Raw genomic sequence first — 17,789 nt, 5'->3', positions numbered from 1 at the left:
ACCACACATACTTACTTGTGCAGAGGAGAGCATTTTCATATAATATGAAAGAAAAATGCATCCCCAAGTGTCCAAAGTATTAGGAGACCCAGAGCACTGGGCCCAGCATGCAACGTGCAGCCTGCACCACATTCAGGCCAGGCTGCTGAAGGTTTCCAGGATGCCGTTGTTCCCTTCAACGTACTCACACTTTAGAGCTCGAGGATGAGCCGTGCCTCCCCACGTGCAGGTGAAGCAGTATCCACCACTGCCCTAAATCAATCTGTGATCATGAGCTTTTGCAGAAAATAGGTCAAGCTCCATGTAGTTGGGTTCTGCTTTGTGACATGGTTGAAATCTTGTCCCTGGCTATGCATGTGCAGCTCTCAGCCTTAAGTGGGAGAGTGAATCCCCCTAAAGCCATCAGTATGTGGTGCAGAAAACATCTCTGGGACAGAGATCCCAAGGTCTGGCAAGATAAATCCCGCCATCTTCCCTTTCCCTGTAGTGTGAGGGAACTGCATATCTGACCTTGCTTTGCTATGGAAGAGAGCAGCAAAGATGCACTTGGTTTCATGGGGCTTATTCTGCCATCCCTGTGGGCTCAGTGCAGAGGGCTGGTGCTTAAAGTGAGCACCTGCAGCCTTTGGTTCAGTGCCTTGCTGCCTCTTGCCAGTAAGCCTGTCTTAGGAAGGAGAGCATGGACACAGATGTGGGCACTAGTCACATCTGGAATGCCTGCACGCTTACTTCTGCTTTTCAGGGCACACAAGAAAGCTTGAACAGGCAGCTGCCAGCTGCTGTCCCTTGGACAACGTGCTGTGAATTAATTCCTCAGCACCTCCCTGCCACTTCCTTTGGGACCCCCTCCAGCTACAAAGTCGATGCTAAGAGGGCAGCTAGATGCAAGTGCTTCCAAGGAAAGGGGAAATACATGAAACTGAGCAGAGACTCAATTGAAACAGGATATTTTGTGGCATTTGCATCCAGATTAGTGAGCCCCTTGGGAGTGTTGCTATGTCAGCACAGTGGCAAAAGGGGCAGATGTTCAGATTTTTCTCTCATGTTTTCACCACTGCAGCAAGTTTTTACTGGGACGTGCAGAGTAGAGCTTGCCGTTTCGAATTCTGGAAAGCCAAAGCTGAGGCATTGAGCATAAGCAAAGAGGCGTGTTAAATGAACAGGCTGTGCTAAAGTCCAGTGCACTCAAGTTTCCATTTCATCAGCATTTTAAGCCTTTCCTTTGAGTTACAGGTTGCACTTGCTCCTCCCAGAATCCAGCATGCCAAGTCCGCTCTGTGAAGTCCGGTGCACAGGGTGCATGATGCGTTGCACAGGATGGATTGGGATGGTCCCTGCCCTGGCAGGCTGAAAATCTAAACAGACACAGTGGTTGTCCCAGACAGCTGGAAGGATGTGCCCACAGGCATCAGTGTTAGGCACACCATCCAGAGCACCAGTGGTCTGTCCTTCTTCAGACTGCCAGCCTGTCACTGACCCCGAGAGTGTCACTCACCCTGAGGTGTGCCCAGGCTGTTTTGGGTGTCTTTTACATACACTTCACTCAACTCTAGCTCAGCAGGACTTTGTGTGTGACTGGTTTAGATCAGGTGCAGGTGCCCGTGGTCCCTTCAGGTGTTCTGTCAACAGCTGAGCCGCTGGCAGCAAGGGCTGTCAAATGGGAATGTCCAGAAGTGCAAAGCTCAGGGAATGGCAGATGTGTCAAGTCCATGACTGCAAGGAATAGTGTGCAGTGGGAGCAGGGAGGGCCATCCCAATTTCCACGCTGTTGGTGCTGTAGTTGGGAGGCTGCCTTGCAGCAGAGCCATCTTTCTGTCATTTTTCCCATCAATTGTTTTCCACATCTGCCAATCTAATGATGACCAACTTAGGTTGACCCCGATTCTAAGGCTTATTAACACCCTCTTGCTGTCAGGCTCAGTGATAGATGGCACATCAGCCTTTGTTTTATTTCATGCAGTGTTCCTGTCGGCCCATTCCCCACCCCAGCTCACATCAGTTTGCTGTTTCCACCTCACCTTGGCAGAAAAGACTCATCTCTGCAGTATCTGTGTGAGCTGGGGAGGACGGGACTGCGGGTTCCTTCATGCCAGCAGCTCTTAGGCTTTTGCAGGATGGACGAGGCAGTGTCCCATTGGACCTCCCTGAAGGGGATGGTCCAAGCCCCGCATGAGCCAGCTCAGTCATCCCTGCTGAAAGCTTCACTTGTTCCAGCTGGGTTGATTTCCTGCCTGTTTAGTGACCTGAACTCGTTCATCGAGGGCTGCAGGTGAGCAAGGGAAACAAAAAGGAGCAGATCTCCTTGGAAACCAGTGGTGATGATGGTGCTGAGTTGGATGATGCAGCTTGGCTCTGGGTTTCAGCCCTCTGCAGAGCTCCTGCTTGTCCAGCTGCCTCATGCCAGGGACAGGAGAAGGACAAGGGGCTTGCAGGACAGGCAAGGAAGGCATTGGGATTCCCCCTTCACACATCTTGTTCTTGCTGTTGGAGGCCATGGCCCTGCCTTGAGGGCCTTACTGCTCCTGCAATCCCAGGCCAAGGGCAGGGATGTCCTTCACACTCTCATACTGTGCATCTCATCTGCTGGTTGCAGGGTGCCAAGAAGCTCTGTCCTCAGTGTAACACCATCACGTCTCCTGGAGACCTTCGGCGCATCTACTTATGAAGGACCCAGCAGGAGGGCAGGACCCAGCTACTCGGCTCAGCTCATCACACCCAGGGGGAGAAGAACGACCACAACAAAAAAAAGACGTTTTAAAATTTAAAGAAAAAACAAACCAGAGACTCCAGACGTGGACTTGAGGATACAGGAGCAGTGGGGAGCCTCGGCTGCCAGGTCCCGCAGTTTGAGACCTCCTTCAGCATCTGCAGCGGGCAAAACCAAATCCTTTGTTGTGAAGCCCCCTTTTTTAAAACCAGTGTTCCCCATCACCCATTCCCTGGAGCTGGCTTTGCATTGCGGATGGCTCGTGAGCCCTCCTTTGGACTGTGTTGTTGACCACTCTACCCCCAGGAGACTGGGGAAGGGACCCTTCACAGAAAGATGTTAAATAACCTGTAACTTGTGTTCCTTGATCAGTTTTTGTTTTTATTTGTTTTGGTTTGATTTTTTTTTGTTTGGTTCTGTTTTGGTTTTTTGTGGTGTTCTAGTGATGACTAAAAGGTTTAAAGAAAAAAAAAAAAACACACCCAGGCAGAAATGAAGCACATGTAATATAGATTATATATGTTTACAATGTTGTGTATAAATGGGATAGACTCAAACATTACATACTAATAAGTTTCCCTTTCTTTTCTTTGGGTTGTATTTTTTTTAAAGAAGAAAAAAAAATGAGCAGAGAACATTAAACCCATATTTTTCTTGGTTCAGCAAAGTTTTGGCATTAAAGTCATTAGTTTAAAAAAAGTATATATATACATATATATAATATAAATGGTTTAATGTTCTGTGGTGTATATTTCCTCATTCAGATATGAAGTTAACAGCTTTTAGTAATGGCTGTAGCATTGCCCATAACTTACAGAACTTATGGGGAGTAGAGGAGGTGGATTTTTGTCATTAGTTGTAGCTAATGGGGCTATTTATAATAGAATCGTTATCCCCGGAAAGACACAGCTTTTAACTCCTCACCGGGGGGCCAGGCAGGACAGGGGGAATCTGGCTCAGCCCCCTTTATCTTTCCCAGCTGGGGAAGGAGCAATTGGTGAGGAGCTGGAAGGAGGGAGTCTGAGAGCACTGCCCTCTCCCCTGGCTGGGAGTGCCTGCTCGAGGGTCCGGCTGATGCCTGTGCTCCTCCAGGCCAGAGCCCCTTCCCCTGCCCTGCCTGGCTTTGCTTTGCTCCTCTGGGCAGCGTTTCCTGGCTGAGGATGCCTGGGCTGCTCAGGACGGTGCTGAGGCAGGACGCGGGGTTGGCAGGGGACGGGATGGTCCTGCTGCTGGCTTTGCCCAGAGACACTCAGCCAGTTCCCTTGTGGGGCTGCCTGGCAGAGCCGTGCAAGCCCTGCAGAGCCAGCCCTGCCCTGCTCTCGCTTCCCCCAGCTCCCACTCTCCTGCAGCCTGCATTTTTCCCGAGAGGTTTTGGCACTAGGGCAGAGAGCCAAGCCAGCCTTGTCTCGTCCCCGCTGCCACTCCCCGGGTCCAGCAGAGACACTCTCAGCTGGACCCAGAGTCCTGCGCAGCCCCTGCAGTCCCTCATGCTTGTCCCTGTCTCCCGTATCCTCAGCCTTAACCAAAGCTACCATCTGGCCTGGTTTTTTTGTTGTTCTTTCTTTTATTGTCAGGATCCAAGAAACAAATACTGACCCATTTCCCAAGGCCTTGGGACTTCTCCCAGCTCTACACTGTCTACCCCTGCCACGGCTTCCTCGGCAGTTGTGGAGTGCCAGCTCCCCACAGCCAGAAGACAGGGAGATGGGAAAGCTCATCTGCCCCACTCCTTTCCAAGCAGATCCCAGCTGGCAGCACAACACAGCTGAGGCATTTTAAGACAGTCTGGAAAAGGCAGTGGATGAGGGGTTGGGAGTTGGGGCCCCAGTGCTGCTGGGCTGCTGGGGTGTTTCCAGAGAGGGAAGGGCTGGGAAAGCAGGATGTGTGGGGAGTGTGACAGTCCCACTACTGCTTCCCTACCCTGAGCTCTTTTGCAGAGAGCAGCTGCAGCCTTGGCATCTCCTGACTGATTTCATAAGGATCCCACTGCACCCAAAAAAACCCCAAATGAAATTAAAGGGGCTGTTATTTCATAAACATCTCATCAAAAGGTGACGATTCCTAATTGGGAGTTTCCCTTGTGTCCAAGCTCCTATCTGTGTGTGGCTTCTGAGACCAGAGAGCTGCAGCCTCCTCTGCTCTGTGCCAGCAGAGCTCTGGGGAGCCAGAGGAAGCCGGGGCACCCCAGAGGGTCTTGCCTTCACAGGGGGAACTGCTGGCAGGGGCTGTCACTGCAGGGTAGCCCTGCAGCCAGCAGCACAAGGCAGGGGAAGGGCAGGCGTGCACAGCTCAGGCTGGATTTGTAAAGGGAGAAAAACTCGCAGGGCATATGGCTCAGCTGGCAGTGTGCTGGTGTCAAGGTCTCAGAGATGGAGGGGGTGCAGCCAGGTGGGTTTGAGGGATAGCCAGGAAGGGCAAGAGAGTAGGAGGTCCCTACCCAGCCCTTCCTTGGAAATAGCCTAGCTCCCTCCCAGGGCCTTTCTGGCAGGTGTTGTGGACCAGCCGTGTGCTTTATGTACATATGTGTAAAACCATATGTAACTAGTCATTGGTTCTTTGCTTTGGGGTTTATTTTTGGTAATTTTTTTTTGTTTAAATTGTAAAGCCATCCCCTGTTTTCAAGGGGGAAGCTGCAGGGGGAAGGCTGGGGAGAGAGGCATCCCAGTTCGTAACAGGCATCCGCCACTTCCCCTCTTCTGTAATGAGCTTAAATGATTAAAAAAAAAAAAAAGTGAAATATCAGAGTTACCTATCTTTGCCCAAAGAATCCCAGTTGCACAAAGCGATATTCCGGTGTGTCAATGATTGTGTGTCAGTGTATACTATACAAAGAGGTACTTGTCACTCCCGTTTGTAAACTACATTTGACATTAATTAAACAATTATAAATCTTCTCGGGCGCTTTCTGCTTCTCTGTGTTTCCTTTTGCAGGCGAGAGGCAGCAGAGACACCCCCCACATGCCGCAGCCCCTGGATGTGAGTAATGTCCCAGAGGGGAGTCCTGGTCCTGTTTGGGATGCAGGGACAGATGCAGGGGGATGCTGGGACATGCGCCAGACCCCAGCACGGGTAGGTTCCCCCAACTGGTCCCCCCACAGAGCCAGAAGGGCAGGGCGAAGGGCACCCCTCAGGGGACACCCCCATAATGAAGTCTCATCGGCTGCGTTAGGTGGGGGCAGGAGATGCCCAGCCCCAACAGATCTATACATCCTGCATTAGGGGCCTCCGGCGCAGTGTAGGGTTACCCCGAGGCAGGGACTGGGAGGCTGCGGGGCTCTGGGGGGCAGAGGTCGGGTTCCCCCCGGCACACGGCTGGCGCCGACGCTTTCGGTTTACAAACATTTTGCAGATGGGTCAATGGGCTGTTTTCAAACCCCTCCTCACGGCTGTGTCCCCTAGGGATGGGGTGCTGGGGGTCCCCAGCCTGGTGGGAGGAGGCAGTAAGGATGTCAGGGACCTCTTCCATCTGCTGTGGCCAGGACAGGGAAAGGCTGGGATCTGGCCACTTTTTTGGCTGGCGAGGAGCAGTGAAGCATCTCAGCCCCTCTCCTTCCAGCCCAAAGGTGGCCTGAGGCCAGGGCGAAGGGCAGAAACCCTCCCTCCCTCTCCACCTACCCCACAGCAGGCTGCTAATATTTTATTTAAAATATCTTTAGGAAGCGCAGGACCGTGATGTATCGGATATATTGAGAAAATGCTAATGTGTAATAGCGTGTGTCAGGGGCCTCGTTCATCACCCCGCGCCGCCTTCTGGGGGATCCATATCTAATTAACAGTAATGAATGAGGGAGCCCACCTAATGACAGCCCGCCAGTTTGTTATGGAAATGAGGCAATCCCATTAGGCAAAACACTTAATTAAACAAACTGCTTGGAGTGTAGGCCAGTGCAAGATGGGCACAGGCCCTTTAGGGAACAAGGGGGGCCCTGGTGCCCAGCCCTCCGCATGCCAGGTTGGGGGCATAGAGGCTGCTGTAGCCGCTAGAGCTGGGTGCCCACAGTCAACTCCAGCAGCAGGGGGCTGGGGAAGCTGAGAGGAATCCACCTGGGGGCTCCCGTTGGGGAGGGGGCAGCAGGGCAGTTTGCATCTCCCTCTCGTCTCTCTCCTTCCATGGGCTCAGAGGCAGCAGAGGCCAAACACAGATTTCCAATCAAACGTGTGTACTTGGCTCCTGCTCTATTGACACTGAAGCAAGAAGGGCTCAAGGTTAATTCCTTATCAATACCCTATTGTCAGCTCATCCATCATTCCAAGGGGGCAGGGCTGCCCAAGCTGTCCCTGCCCCAGCCCCCATAGGTTTGGGAGGGTGACCAAAGGATGCTGTGCCCACACAGCCTGTCTCTGATGGTGCTGGGGTGCACTTCCAGCCCTTTGAGGATGCAGAAATGAGCTGATGGGAGGGTCAAATTCAAAGGGAAGGGGATTAAGGAATGCTCATGCCCCAGGCTGGGTGAAGGAGCTCTTCGGGTGTGCTGGACAAGGGGGAGTTAGGAGACAGATCAGGTAGTGGCTGTGGGCCCCCATTTGTGCTGTCCTGTTTCCTAATTGCATCTTGAGCCCCCAGCCCTGTGTGCTGGGAGGTCCCACCAGCCTTTTCAGAAGGGCAGCACTAAGCTCAGCTCCTTTCCCAGGGTGTGGGGGCTACAGGGAACCCAAGGGAGCTCCAGAATCCTGATACGTGGAGCTCCCAGAAGTTGAACCATGGTCTGCTTGATCATACTATTACAGAGATTGATTTAAAAAACAGATAGCCTTCCCTGGGTGATGGAGAGGGAAGTGCTATGACCTGGTCTGCTGAGGTGAGAAGGGCAGGAAAGCTTTTCCTGCTGCTAGACTTTTGGTTTTAACAATCAGTTAAAGCTGAGGAATGGGATCTAGTACAAATTCCAGAGGCAGGCAGCCCTAGGGAGAGATGCTGTTCTGTACTAACTCACAGTCTCTAGTTCTTGTCGTTGGAGTTAGTTCTTGCTGGTCTTTTTCCTTGCCCCAAGAGGAGACCTTTTGCAGGAGATGCTCTCAGGCACTCAGAAGCGCTGGGCTGAGCTGTGCAGTTGGGCTCTCCGCCAGGATGCGCTCAGCTGTCTCCTAGACTAGAAATCTCTCCATGCGGGAAAGAGGGGCCCTGCTGCCATCTCGTGGAGCTGTTCCCGCCCGGCACGGGGCTCCCGCGGGGTCTGCACAGCCGCCCAATGCCAGCTCCTCCACGGGCAATGGAGACCAGCCTCCCTCCTTCACTTTTTGGGATGCAGCACGGGCTTGGATTGCTTGGTTCCATCCCGTCCATTCCCACTTTTCCATCAGTGGCAGAGCTCCATGTATATGCCTGCAGCATCCCAACATGCATGAAAATGGGACGTCAGCCCACACACCTTTAAAACACCTTTATGAGGTGTGGGCACAGGTCAGTCTCCACCCAGGAGCCTAATTTGAATTACTCACGCTGCAAGATGTTCCCCCAGCTCGTAACGTGAACCCTGGCTGGCTGGATCCTGCCCCTGGCTTGCCCAGTTCCCCACCACAGCTTCCCCCAGTGCCGCAGGGAGTTCTGGCTGCACACCCTCCCAGCCCTGTCAGGAGCAGCTGAGAGCTCCAGCCCAGCCACACAGACCACCCTGACCACTAAGTGGCTTTTTTTTGTTTTTCAAAACCATCCTATAACATCACCGCTGCCTGGGGTGAGAAGGCGGCACAGGGGAGCCAGCCAGGAGTCAGTTCCCTCACAGGAAACACTTAAATAGATTTTGTCACTGGGGGAAAGTTAATTTTGCTTTACCACAACTGTGGCAGCCAGCTGTGAGCATCCTCCTCTCCCACCACTGTTGGTGTTCCACCCACACTATTTCACAGTCTGCACATGAGGGCTGGACTGCAGGAAAACAGGCTCTGGTCCACATCCCACTCCCTACCCTCGAGGCAAACCCAGGGATGCTGCATTTTTTCCTCCCAATGAACAGAACTGCAGTGCCCCTCCTCCCCGTAGCTCATCTCAGAGATTTACCTGGATTTGCCAAGATATCACAACCTTTGGGCTTTCAGTGTTCAGGCTGAAGCTCTTTAGGAACACCGGCTGCGCCAAACCGTGACAGTTTAGCAAGGATTAAGGGTCTGAGGCTGGGTTTTTGTAAATCCAGTAGTGCTTGGATCAGTTCTCAGCCATGTGCCTTCAGGCTCCAAGTTATTAACCTCCTGTTTCAAATAAGCCACAGGAATACGGAGGGCAGGAAGGTGGGGGCACACGCAGTACAGGAAAGCAGAGGCCAGCATATCACACAGCACTCACAATCGGAGTTAAAACTTGCTGGGACTCGGAAAACAAAACCACTCGGAAGACTGGTGCTGTAAATCACTGGCTTGCCCGAGATCATCCCGCCCTCAGAGAGCTGTGTACGCAAATCACCTCCGAATTTCGAGTCACTTTTGCGGCAGTGGAAAGGCCTGGGAGCACATTCCTGTTGGCAAAGCTCAGGACACCTCTGACTGCACAGCTCCAGCAGGCAGCACCCGCTCCCTGCCTGCTGCCCTGGAAAGTGGGGAAGTAGGGCGGAGCTGGGGAAGTGGCAACACCGTGGTGGGGAGGTGGAAGTGAGGAAGGAAGGTGCAGCTGACATGGGAGGCTTTTCCCAGAGGAAGCCTCACCATCCTCTCAGGCAGGGGCGGAGGGTTTAGCTCCAGCTCCTGCCAGCCATATTCTGTAACAGCCCGAGTCCTTAAACAGGAGAAGTTCAACACCCCCAGCAATAAACAGGAACAGCAGATTCCCAGGAACAATTGTATTAATTCAGAGGCGTATATTATGGAGTGTTTAACGGATCTGTAAATACTGAACCTGTAGAAACCAGCATGAGGGCAAGTGCTGGTTGAATAATTTTTATCACCACTGTTCCCCAAGAGTGTTCACAGTGCCACAAACAGGCTGGATGCTGAGAAGCCCCAGCCCAGATCTCTGGAAAGGCAGATGAACACATCAAAGCTCAGGAGTTACAGCACTGATAGCACAAACCAGGGGCGTGCTTTAAAAAGCTGGGAGGTCTCTGATGGGCTCTCTGGAGATAGGGGACCATGCCTGGATTTTACAGGTCCAAACTCCAGAAACAATAATTTCTCCGTGAAAAGGGGAAGGCTGAAGGCTCTTACCACAGAGTAGCCCCCACACCCCATTGTCACAGTGGGAGTGGAACTGGGATCACACCTACAGAAGACTGAATCCTGAGCAACAAGCTCCTGTGCCTGGAGACAGTTTTCACTTTCAAAAAATAAAAGACAAACCAGGTCATCAGGCCCTTTTCAGTTAATTCTCACTTATCCCATATACAGCCCAACCCTCCCTCTAAAACCATGCCCATCAGGGGGTTATTCTGCTGCAAATGAGCACTGTCACAATAGTCTGCTACAAACCAGCCGTGTGGTCACCACTGCCACTCACCCTGTGCTTTCACTTCTGTGAGGTGTTACAGTTCTTTGTGTTAAACTTCCAAATTATTTTAGTGCTTCCCCAGGACTTCTCCCTCTGCATTTCAATCCGGAACAGCGTGAGTTTTGTAATTGTGGATGACAGCACCCCAAGGGTGGGCAGGAGCAGCACAGCCACCCACTGGCAGAACTTTTGCAAAACTCCTCCTGCTTTTTAAGTGCCTACCTCTCTAGGGCAGTTTCTTGTTCAGGCAGGCCCATGTCACAGCCCTCCAGAGCTTCCTCCTGGCAATTTAATGTTGGCTAAATTTGTTCACCATGTGATTAATTAGCTTGCTATGCTGTGACATAGCATAAACATACCAGCAGGCTCTCCTCTGTCTTTATCTCCACTTCTCCCCCAAATAAACAATAAAACTTAAACCCAAACATGAAGCACAGTGCAATGAGCTACTTTTTCACTAGGTGGAAGGAACTAATTTCTTGTACACGTTGCATGGACTGCAAAGACTGATCATCTGAAGAGAACATTACAGACAAAACATCGTGTTTCATGGTCATTTGTAGGGTGGAGGTGATTTAAGAAATACCCAGTATAAAGCATAGCTCCAAGAGACAGTTCCATTTTCTTCTGCAATTCCACCTTTCTGTTTCTGCAGTCTGGCACAGCTGTAATCCAAAAATTTCCCTGAATATCCAGATGCAAAATATAGGCTGCTTCAAGACATACAATTAACAAATAAGTAGCTCTCCAAGGAAGCAAAACTACTCAGTAGAACACACAAAAGACTGGAAGGAAGAGAAACAAAACACTAGACACATTCAAAAATGTTAGCTTAAACCTCTGGGTTGAAGAACACAAAAGTTATCACAAACATTTGAGCTCCCACCAAGGATCAGAGAGCTCTGACTGTTTTATCTCAGCTATTTAATGGAACCAGATGACAGTCTGGTCACACTGCCCTACACACAGCTTTTCCTGGTGTTACACTTGGTTTCAGGGCCTGATCTCCAGCAAGGAGAGTACAACAAGAGCTGGGATGCACTGAGAAAAGCAGAAGTCCTGCAGACATGGCTCTGTTTGCTCATTGCAAGATAAAAGAAATGGCAGAGAGAAAAAAAACCAACAAAACAACAAAGACGTGGAAGAGCTGTATTGTAAAATTAATACAAGCAACAGAACATGGACCTTGGACATCAGGGACAAGGAGACAACATGGACAGCAGAGAACAAGAGACAGGAAGAAACAAATAATACTCAGTGTGAGAGTCTGGTCTGTGACACCTTGGTAGAGCACATCAACATGAACCATGACAGAATTTCACCTTCAGGACTTTAAATTAACCCATATCTACGTTCTGCTCTAACATGGCCGGTCCAAAGGCCAGGCTGGAGGCTTTCACACTTGGAGACGGTCAGGGGGAAAAAACCAAACAAACCAAACAAGAAGCCTCTACTTTCCTCACTTCTAAGACACAAAAGCAAAGGAGGTGACATTTCCCAGAGGAGCTGAGCAAGGAGAGGCAAACACTGGAGGTCATTAGAGCACTAAGGAGGGGAGGCCCCGACACAGTCAGACAGGAAAGTCGTGCAGAGGCTGCGGTAATGGGTGGGGTACACCCGCATGTGGCTGACGTGAGGCGAATCTGAGAAGTCCACGGCTTTCACAGGAACACCGAGCTGCTGCCGGGCATCGGCCATGAGCTGAACCTCGCTGGCCTTGATGATGAGGTCGGCCTGGGAATAGAGGTAGAGCTCGGGCCAGCGCGAGGGCGCTTCCAGCAGCGCGTCGTAGTGGCTCTGGTGGATGAAGCGGGTCAGGGGGTACAGCAGGATCCGCAGCACGATGGCCGTGCTGGCAAAGGTGAGCAGCAGGAAATACTTGAGCAGCACATTCATGGAGACCAGGACAGTCGCCAGGGCACGAAGGGCTCCTCGCAAGTTTCTTCTGCCAGGGGCGCTGTCGAAAATGGTGCCGGCTACTCTGAGGCTCTGAAACGGCGTGTGGGTGTGGAGCGCCTCGATGATGTAACGGTACAGCATGGCACCACCATTGCTGAAAACGTGGAAAAGAACCGGTCTGTTTTCAACTCTGTAGTCAAAGAGCAGCTCCAGGAGTTGCCTGGCTGGGGTCTGCAGGGATCTGATGCCAAAGGTCTCGGAGAAGAATATCATCCTCCATGGAGCTGTGTAACGGATGACCGTGCACCCCTGAGGACAACAGAAAGAGACCCCACACACATTTCAGCTGTGCTGCAAATACAGAGAGTAGGCAAGCAGCAGTACAGAGAACATGAAAATTTGGGACAGGTTTCCAACAGAAACCACAGGGCCAGAAGAAAGTCTTTAGTGTCAGCAGCAAGGCACTGACACAAATACAAATTACATTAATCATCATAGCACACAGTATTACGGAAAGGCCTCTGGAGTGGCAGAAGCCTGGCTTTGGTCATGTCTGAGATCCTTTCAAATCTTGTGCTAACTGGCACAACCCCTGGGGATGCTGCCATCCATTTTTAGGAGTGTTAATGCTCACCCAGGAGAAGAAAACCATCTCCCTGATTCACAGACCTTCAGCATCAGCCATTTTGGTAAGACGAGCCTGCTCTGGTACATATCCAGCTCGTCACACTGAAGCAAATATAAGAAGAAAGAGGAACTCCTCCTCTCCTTGGGTGCACTTGTTTGCAGCTGTCTCTAAGACTCACCAACAACAAACACCAACGTCATTTTTGTAGATGTTCCTGAAACTCTCCAGCTGTGCAAAGAAAGAGATCTGGCTCAAGGACTCAGAACTCCTGAGCAACTGCCTTCACTCCTGAGCAACTGCCTTACATTTAGGTATAGATTTGGAAACAGGATCTTGGAGGAGCTTCAAAACAGAGCAGATGGAATTACATTTATAAATGCTTTAGACCTTTTCTATCACCTGAGCTCACTGACATTACACACTGACAAGGACAAAGCAAAGTCACCAAAACAACCCCCCCCACCCAGAGCCCCCTAAACAGTGAGTGAGTTAGAAGAGGACACCAAGTTCTCAAATCAAAGCCTTCTCTACTATCTCGCCATGGTTACAGCCACTCTAAGTGAGCTAAAAAAACCCATCCTCTCCTTTCCCATTTCTATGATCTTTCTGAGGGAAAAGCATTTTCCAAGAAGTTGTCACGCTGCTCTGTAACGTGCTCCTCATCCACTCAGCAGCATCTTAAAGCCACTTAGCAACTAATTCTTCACTAGATCAAGCCAATTAGTGACTCCTGCACTGGATTACACATTAGCAATAGACTTGTTAATGTACAAACTTTACCACCTATAGTTGGAACAGATTTGGATAAATACAATATTCCCTGTATGCTGACCAAGGGAAAAAAAATCTAATGGTTCACTGGGTCCCCATGCTACAAGCTAGGGTCATTCCAGTAAAATTCAGTATTAGAAAGGAAAATATCATAACTTAGGGAACTGGCAGTAGGACAGATCTCTCTAGTTCAAACACAAGGAATTCCTAGTGAGCAGCTATGACTATCACAGGATGCCTGTTTCACAGAAAGGATAAAATTAATTTGGCTTACAACATTTAGATGAATCATTTTCACAGGAAGGAAGAGCCAAAGGCATGACAGATGCCAATGTGCTCTGTCAGTTCCCACCCCAGCCTCGCCACATCTGTGCTGTGCAGTAAACAGAGAATCTTTCCCTGCACGTTTACCGGTTTGGAAAACTAACACAGTTCACGTCATTCCTGAATAATCCCACAACTTTAAAAGCCTTAAGATACTTCAGTGAGTCACACAGCAGCTGAAAGTTTCTCCAAGTAAGTATTTCTGCCTTAGCTGCACACACAGAGGTGACATCAGCAGCTGTTAGGTAACACTGCCCGGGCTGTGAGAGACAAGGAGCTTTCAATGACAAGAGAACTCTCACTCACTCCCCATGAGCGAGACCAAGAGAGGCTTCAGAGAGACTTTACCAACACGCAGAAATAAGGCTGTTTCACAGTATGACAGCGTCATGAAGATACAGACAGGCCACTCACCTTCTGGCTGTAGACTGCGCTGTATTTGGCCAGGTATTTGTCCTGGCAGCCGGCCCAGCCCAGCAGGATGACCACAGGCTGGCCCTCGGCAGGCTCTCTGTCCGTGCTGCCTTCTGCAACAGATCACAAGAGTTACAGCAGCTGCCCTCCAGCCTGCCCGAGGCAGAACTTACAGCAGCTTGCCTGGTTACTAAAGCTTAAAGGCAATAGCGAAGCAAGTATGAGCTCGACCGCTCGGTCAGTCGCGAGTATTGCCTCACGCCGCTTTCTCTACGTGGGTGCACTGCACAGCCCGGCACAGCTCCGGCCCCTGCAGCTCCCACCGCCCTCCAGTGCCGCAAAGCCGGCACCGAACCGACCCCTGCGGCGGCGAGACCGCTCCTCCCGCCTCCCGGCGAGACAGGAGCAGCTGCCGCCGCTTCCACGGGGAAAAGGGAAGCGTCCCGCCCTGTCCTCCAGGGACTGCCAGACACCTGCTGGAGCACCAGTGCCCCGTGACTCCTCCTCCCGCACCCCAGCGCGCTCGCCCCTTCTCCACCCGCCCCGTCCCTGCTGTCCCTGCAGTCCCCGGTCCCGCTGGCCTCCGCACCGCGGGCCTGTCCCGGCTCCAGCTCCACCACGGCCTCCCTCAGCCCGCGGGCGCCCATGGCCGCGCACCGGCCGCGCTTCCGCCCCCCCGGAAGCCCCGCCCACCCCCCTCCCCGCAGCCAATGGAAAGGGAGAATGCCCACCCCGCCTCATCATCCGCCCCGCCCCCTGCCCGCCTCCCACTTCCTTAGCAACGCGCCCTTAGCAACCGGCCCCGCGCCCCGCCCGCTGGCCACCCATTGGGCAGGGGGAGGAAAGTCTAACAGCGATTGGCTCAGCCGCGTGTCAGTCATTCTGCGGGGTAACCGCCCCCTCGGGGCAGGGCCGCGGGGGTTGGGGCTGAGGCGGGCGGGGGCCGCAGGGCCGGCATGAGGCGAATTGTAGCGCCCGGAGCGGGGACTGCAGCCAGCGGGGCCGCAGGGCCCGCATGAGGGGAATTGTAGCGCCCGGAGCGGGGACTGCAGCCAGGGGGGCCGCAGGGCCGGGATGAGGGGAATTGTAGCGCCCGGAGCGGGGACTGCAGCCAGGGGGGCCGCAGGGCCCGCATGAGGGGAATTGTAGCGCCCGGAGCGGGGACTGCAGCCAGGGGGGCCGGAGGATACGGCGGGCATGAGGGGTGAGAGGCGTTGTTGGCCCTGATCTGGGTGTTGGGTCAGGAGGGGCTGTGGGATGGTGGCGCGGGGCAGGGAATGCTGAGGTTGCAGTGGATCAGACGGGGCAGGGATGGATGCAGGGGGCAGTGCAGGGCCTGGCTGGGTGAGGCAGTGCAGGGCTGGGTTTGGGGCTGCGGCTGTGGGGCCACAGGCAGGACATGCGGGTCAGAGAGGGGCCGGCAGGACTGTGGCTGAGGGGCTGGGGACGTTGGAGTACACTGAGGAAGGTGCACTGTGCATGGGAGGACTTGAGGCATGCCAGGAAAGGGGAAACCTGCCAAGGAAACAAGCCCTAAGTTCTGCCTGAGGCTGGGCACAACCTTGATGTTGTAAGATGCAAAGGTAACACCAAATCACTGCCACTCTGTCCTTCCGTGAGTCCAAGGCCATCATTCCCTGGCACCTCACACTTGGTGTGAGGCTGAAGCAGCAGCACTGTGCCTTTTGATCTCAATGTGATGATCAAGCAGTACCCTGGATGTAAAGAACTGCTGAATTGCCAAAGACAGTTCCTAAATCACTGGGTTTTTTTCTTGGCAGGAATAAAGCCCTGCCCTGACCCAGCCTTGTTTTGATTATTAGGTCCAGTGGCCTGGGTGGCAGCCCAGCACTGTTGACAGTAGAGTTTGAAGCCAACAACCAGGAGCTACATGTTGATGCTAGCACTGACAAATGATTCAGGCAAGTCATTTAACTTCCCTGTGTCTGTATGTTCCCATATGTAAAACGGTCATAATAAAAACATTAATGTACATTTTCAGGGTACTTTGCAATGTTGGTTTAAAGACTCCTATGTCAGCAAATGCTGTTACTACAGCAGCCAGAGACAGACACCACTGCATCCTCTGAAGCCCTGTCATCATTGTTTCAAAAGTTCTTTTTTTTTTTCATTGATTCATAGGCAAGCCCTTTGTATCACTACAATCCTCACGTCCAGAGGCTGGTGCTAGTATTTCTGAGTAGTGGGGGGGCTTACTGCAGCATTACACCACCAGCATCTTAAACATAAATACAGAAACGTTAATTTACAATCAATTTTGGGATGTTTCAGCCTGTAAAGTTCTTTTAACAAGATCTCTGTTGAGGACAGAGGAGCACTTTATGGGACTGTAAATTTCATGCAAACAGTCTCTGTGAAATACAGATTCCCCCTACACAAGAGCTGTTCTCTCAAAATCAATCATATGCCTTGCAAGTAATGTTTCACAAATATTCTGTAAATCACAGGAAAATGCTTGCAATAATGTGAAATATGACTTTCACTTGACTGTTTCAGCAGAGGCCCCTAACAGGCCATTCTCCTGTCAGCACTAACATTTGTTATGGCTAATAACATTTTCAATCACAACTATTTTGGGAAAATGGATTTATTTTAAAGCTGCTTCCCTGCAAAGGAGGTCCTGAAAACGCCCTGCCAAGGACACAGATGCCTTACAGAACACAGACCGTTAATTCCCAGGTGAAATTTCATCTCATCCTAATTCTCAAGCGCCGTTTCTTAGCCAGCTTTTTGAAGACTTTACTTGTTTGTTTTTAGGCGCTGAGATACATGTTCATGTCTTAGTGGTTGTTTTCAGCCTGGTTCAGATCACAGGAGTAGAAAGTTACTTCTGAGCAGGTGTCTTGGGTATTTTGGAACCGATTTGAAATTTTGCTCCAGATACTAGGAGAAAGGGCTTAAGAATTTTGAAAATAGGAGACTGGTAATCTTGATGATTTGTATTACATTGAAAGAAACTTCTTATTCTGAAACACAAAGATTTGTGTTATTTTAACTCTTTTTCTCAAGAAACCACGATTAAATAAAACCTAAAATGGTGCTTCTGTTAGGTAGGAAGCCCAAGTGCATTACACAAAGTGTGAATTCCTTTCTTATCCTTAGGCACGTTGATCCAGCTTGGTGGAGGAGAAGGCACCTGTGTTAATGCCACTGTTTGTGACCTTATCCCTCTTTCTGCGTCTGTGTGTGGGCACAGATCCTGGTGTTTAACTGTGAGGCTCCTTGAGACTGGTCAGTGTCCTCCAGCCAGAAGCAGAGCTGTGGGATCGCCACACAAAAGGAAAGCTTAGTCCCTGACATTGCATCTCCCTTACTAAGTGCACCTTCACATTAGTCAAGCTGCACCAGGGGATACCACACCAAAAGTGTGCCAAAGAGCTTGGAAAAATGTAGATTTCTTTATTTAACACCTGTATGAAGAAATAGAAGGAATTGCAGACAAGAGATATTTCTGGAACTTCTGTCTTCTTGCTTATAGCTCTTATCATTTTAGCTTTTCTTAGATTGTTTAAAAACATGCCAGAAAAATTAAATAGGGAAAAAATAGAGCAAATGTCTGTCATGCTACAGGGTGCCAAAGCACCTTCCCACTGCCAAGGCCAGGCACATGT

General features: G+C 51.2%; 2 protein-coding genes across 8 annotated transcripts in view; one reads left to right on the top strand and one right to left on the bottom strand.

Moving 5' to 3' along the window:
* The window catches only part of RNF220 (ring finger protein 220), a 220,569-nt gene extending 214,968 nt beyond the window's left edge, over positions 1-5,601 (top strand). For all 7 annotated transcript variants that reach the window (XM_038143853.1, XM_038143854.1, XM_038143857.1 and 4 more), the window contains one exon: positions 2,594-5,601. In XM_038143853.1, coding sequence (XP_037999781.1) covers positions 2,594-2,665 — 72 coding nt within the window. In that variant the 3' untranslated portion in view covers positions 2,666-5,601. The remainder of the gene's footprint in view (positions 1-2,593) is intronic.
* Positions 5,602-10,568: 4,967 nt separating this feature from the next.
* Positions 10,569-14,830, bottom strand: TMEM53 (transmembrane protein 53). Its single transcript, XM_038144974.1, has 3 exons — positions 14,747-14,830; positions 14,158-14,270; positions 10,569-12,329 (listed from the first exon to the last, which is right to left on the bottom strand). The coding sequence occupies exons 1-3, from the start codon at positions 14,802-14,804 to the stop codon at positions 11,667-11,669; spliced, it is 834 nt and encodes a 277-aa protein (XP_038000902.1). The 5' UTR covers positions 14,805-14,830; the 3' UTR covers positions 10,569-11,666.
* Between the last annotated feature and the right edge of the window lie 2,959 nt (positions 14,831-17,789).

Source organism: Motacilla alba, chromosome 8, assembly GCF_015832195.1.
Source record: "Motacilla alba alba isolate MOTALB_02 chromosome 8, Motacilla_alba_V1.0_pri, whole genome shotgun sequence".
Classification (NCBI taxonomy): domain Eukaryota; kingdom Metazoa; phylum Chordata; class Aves; order Passeriformes; family Motacillidae; genus Motacilla; species Motacilla alba.
The sequence above is the reverse complement of the archived record's forward strand: the minus strand, read 5'-3'. Positions and strand labels throughout refer to the sequence as shown.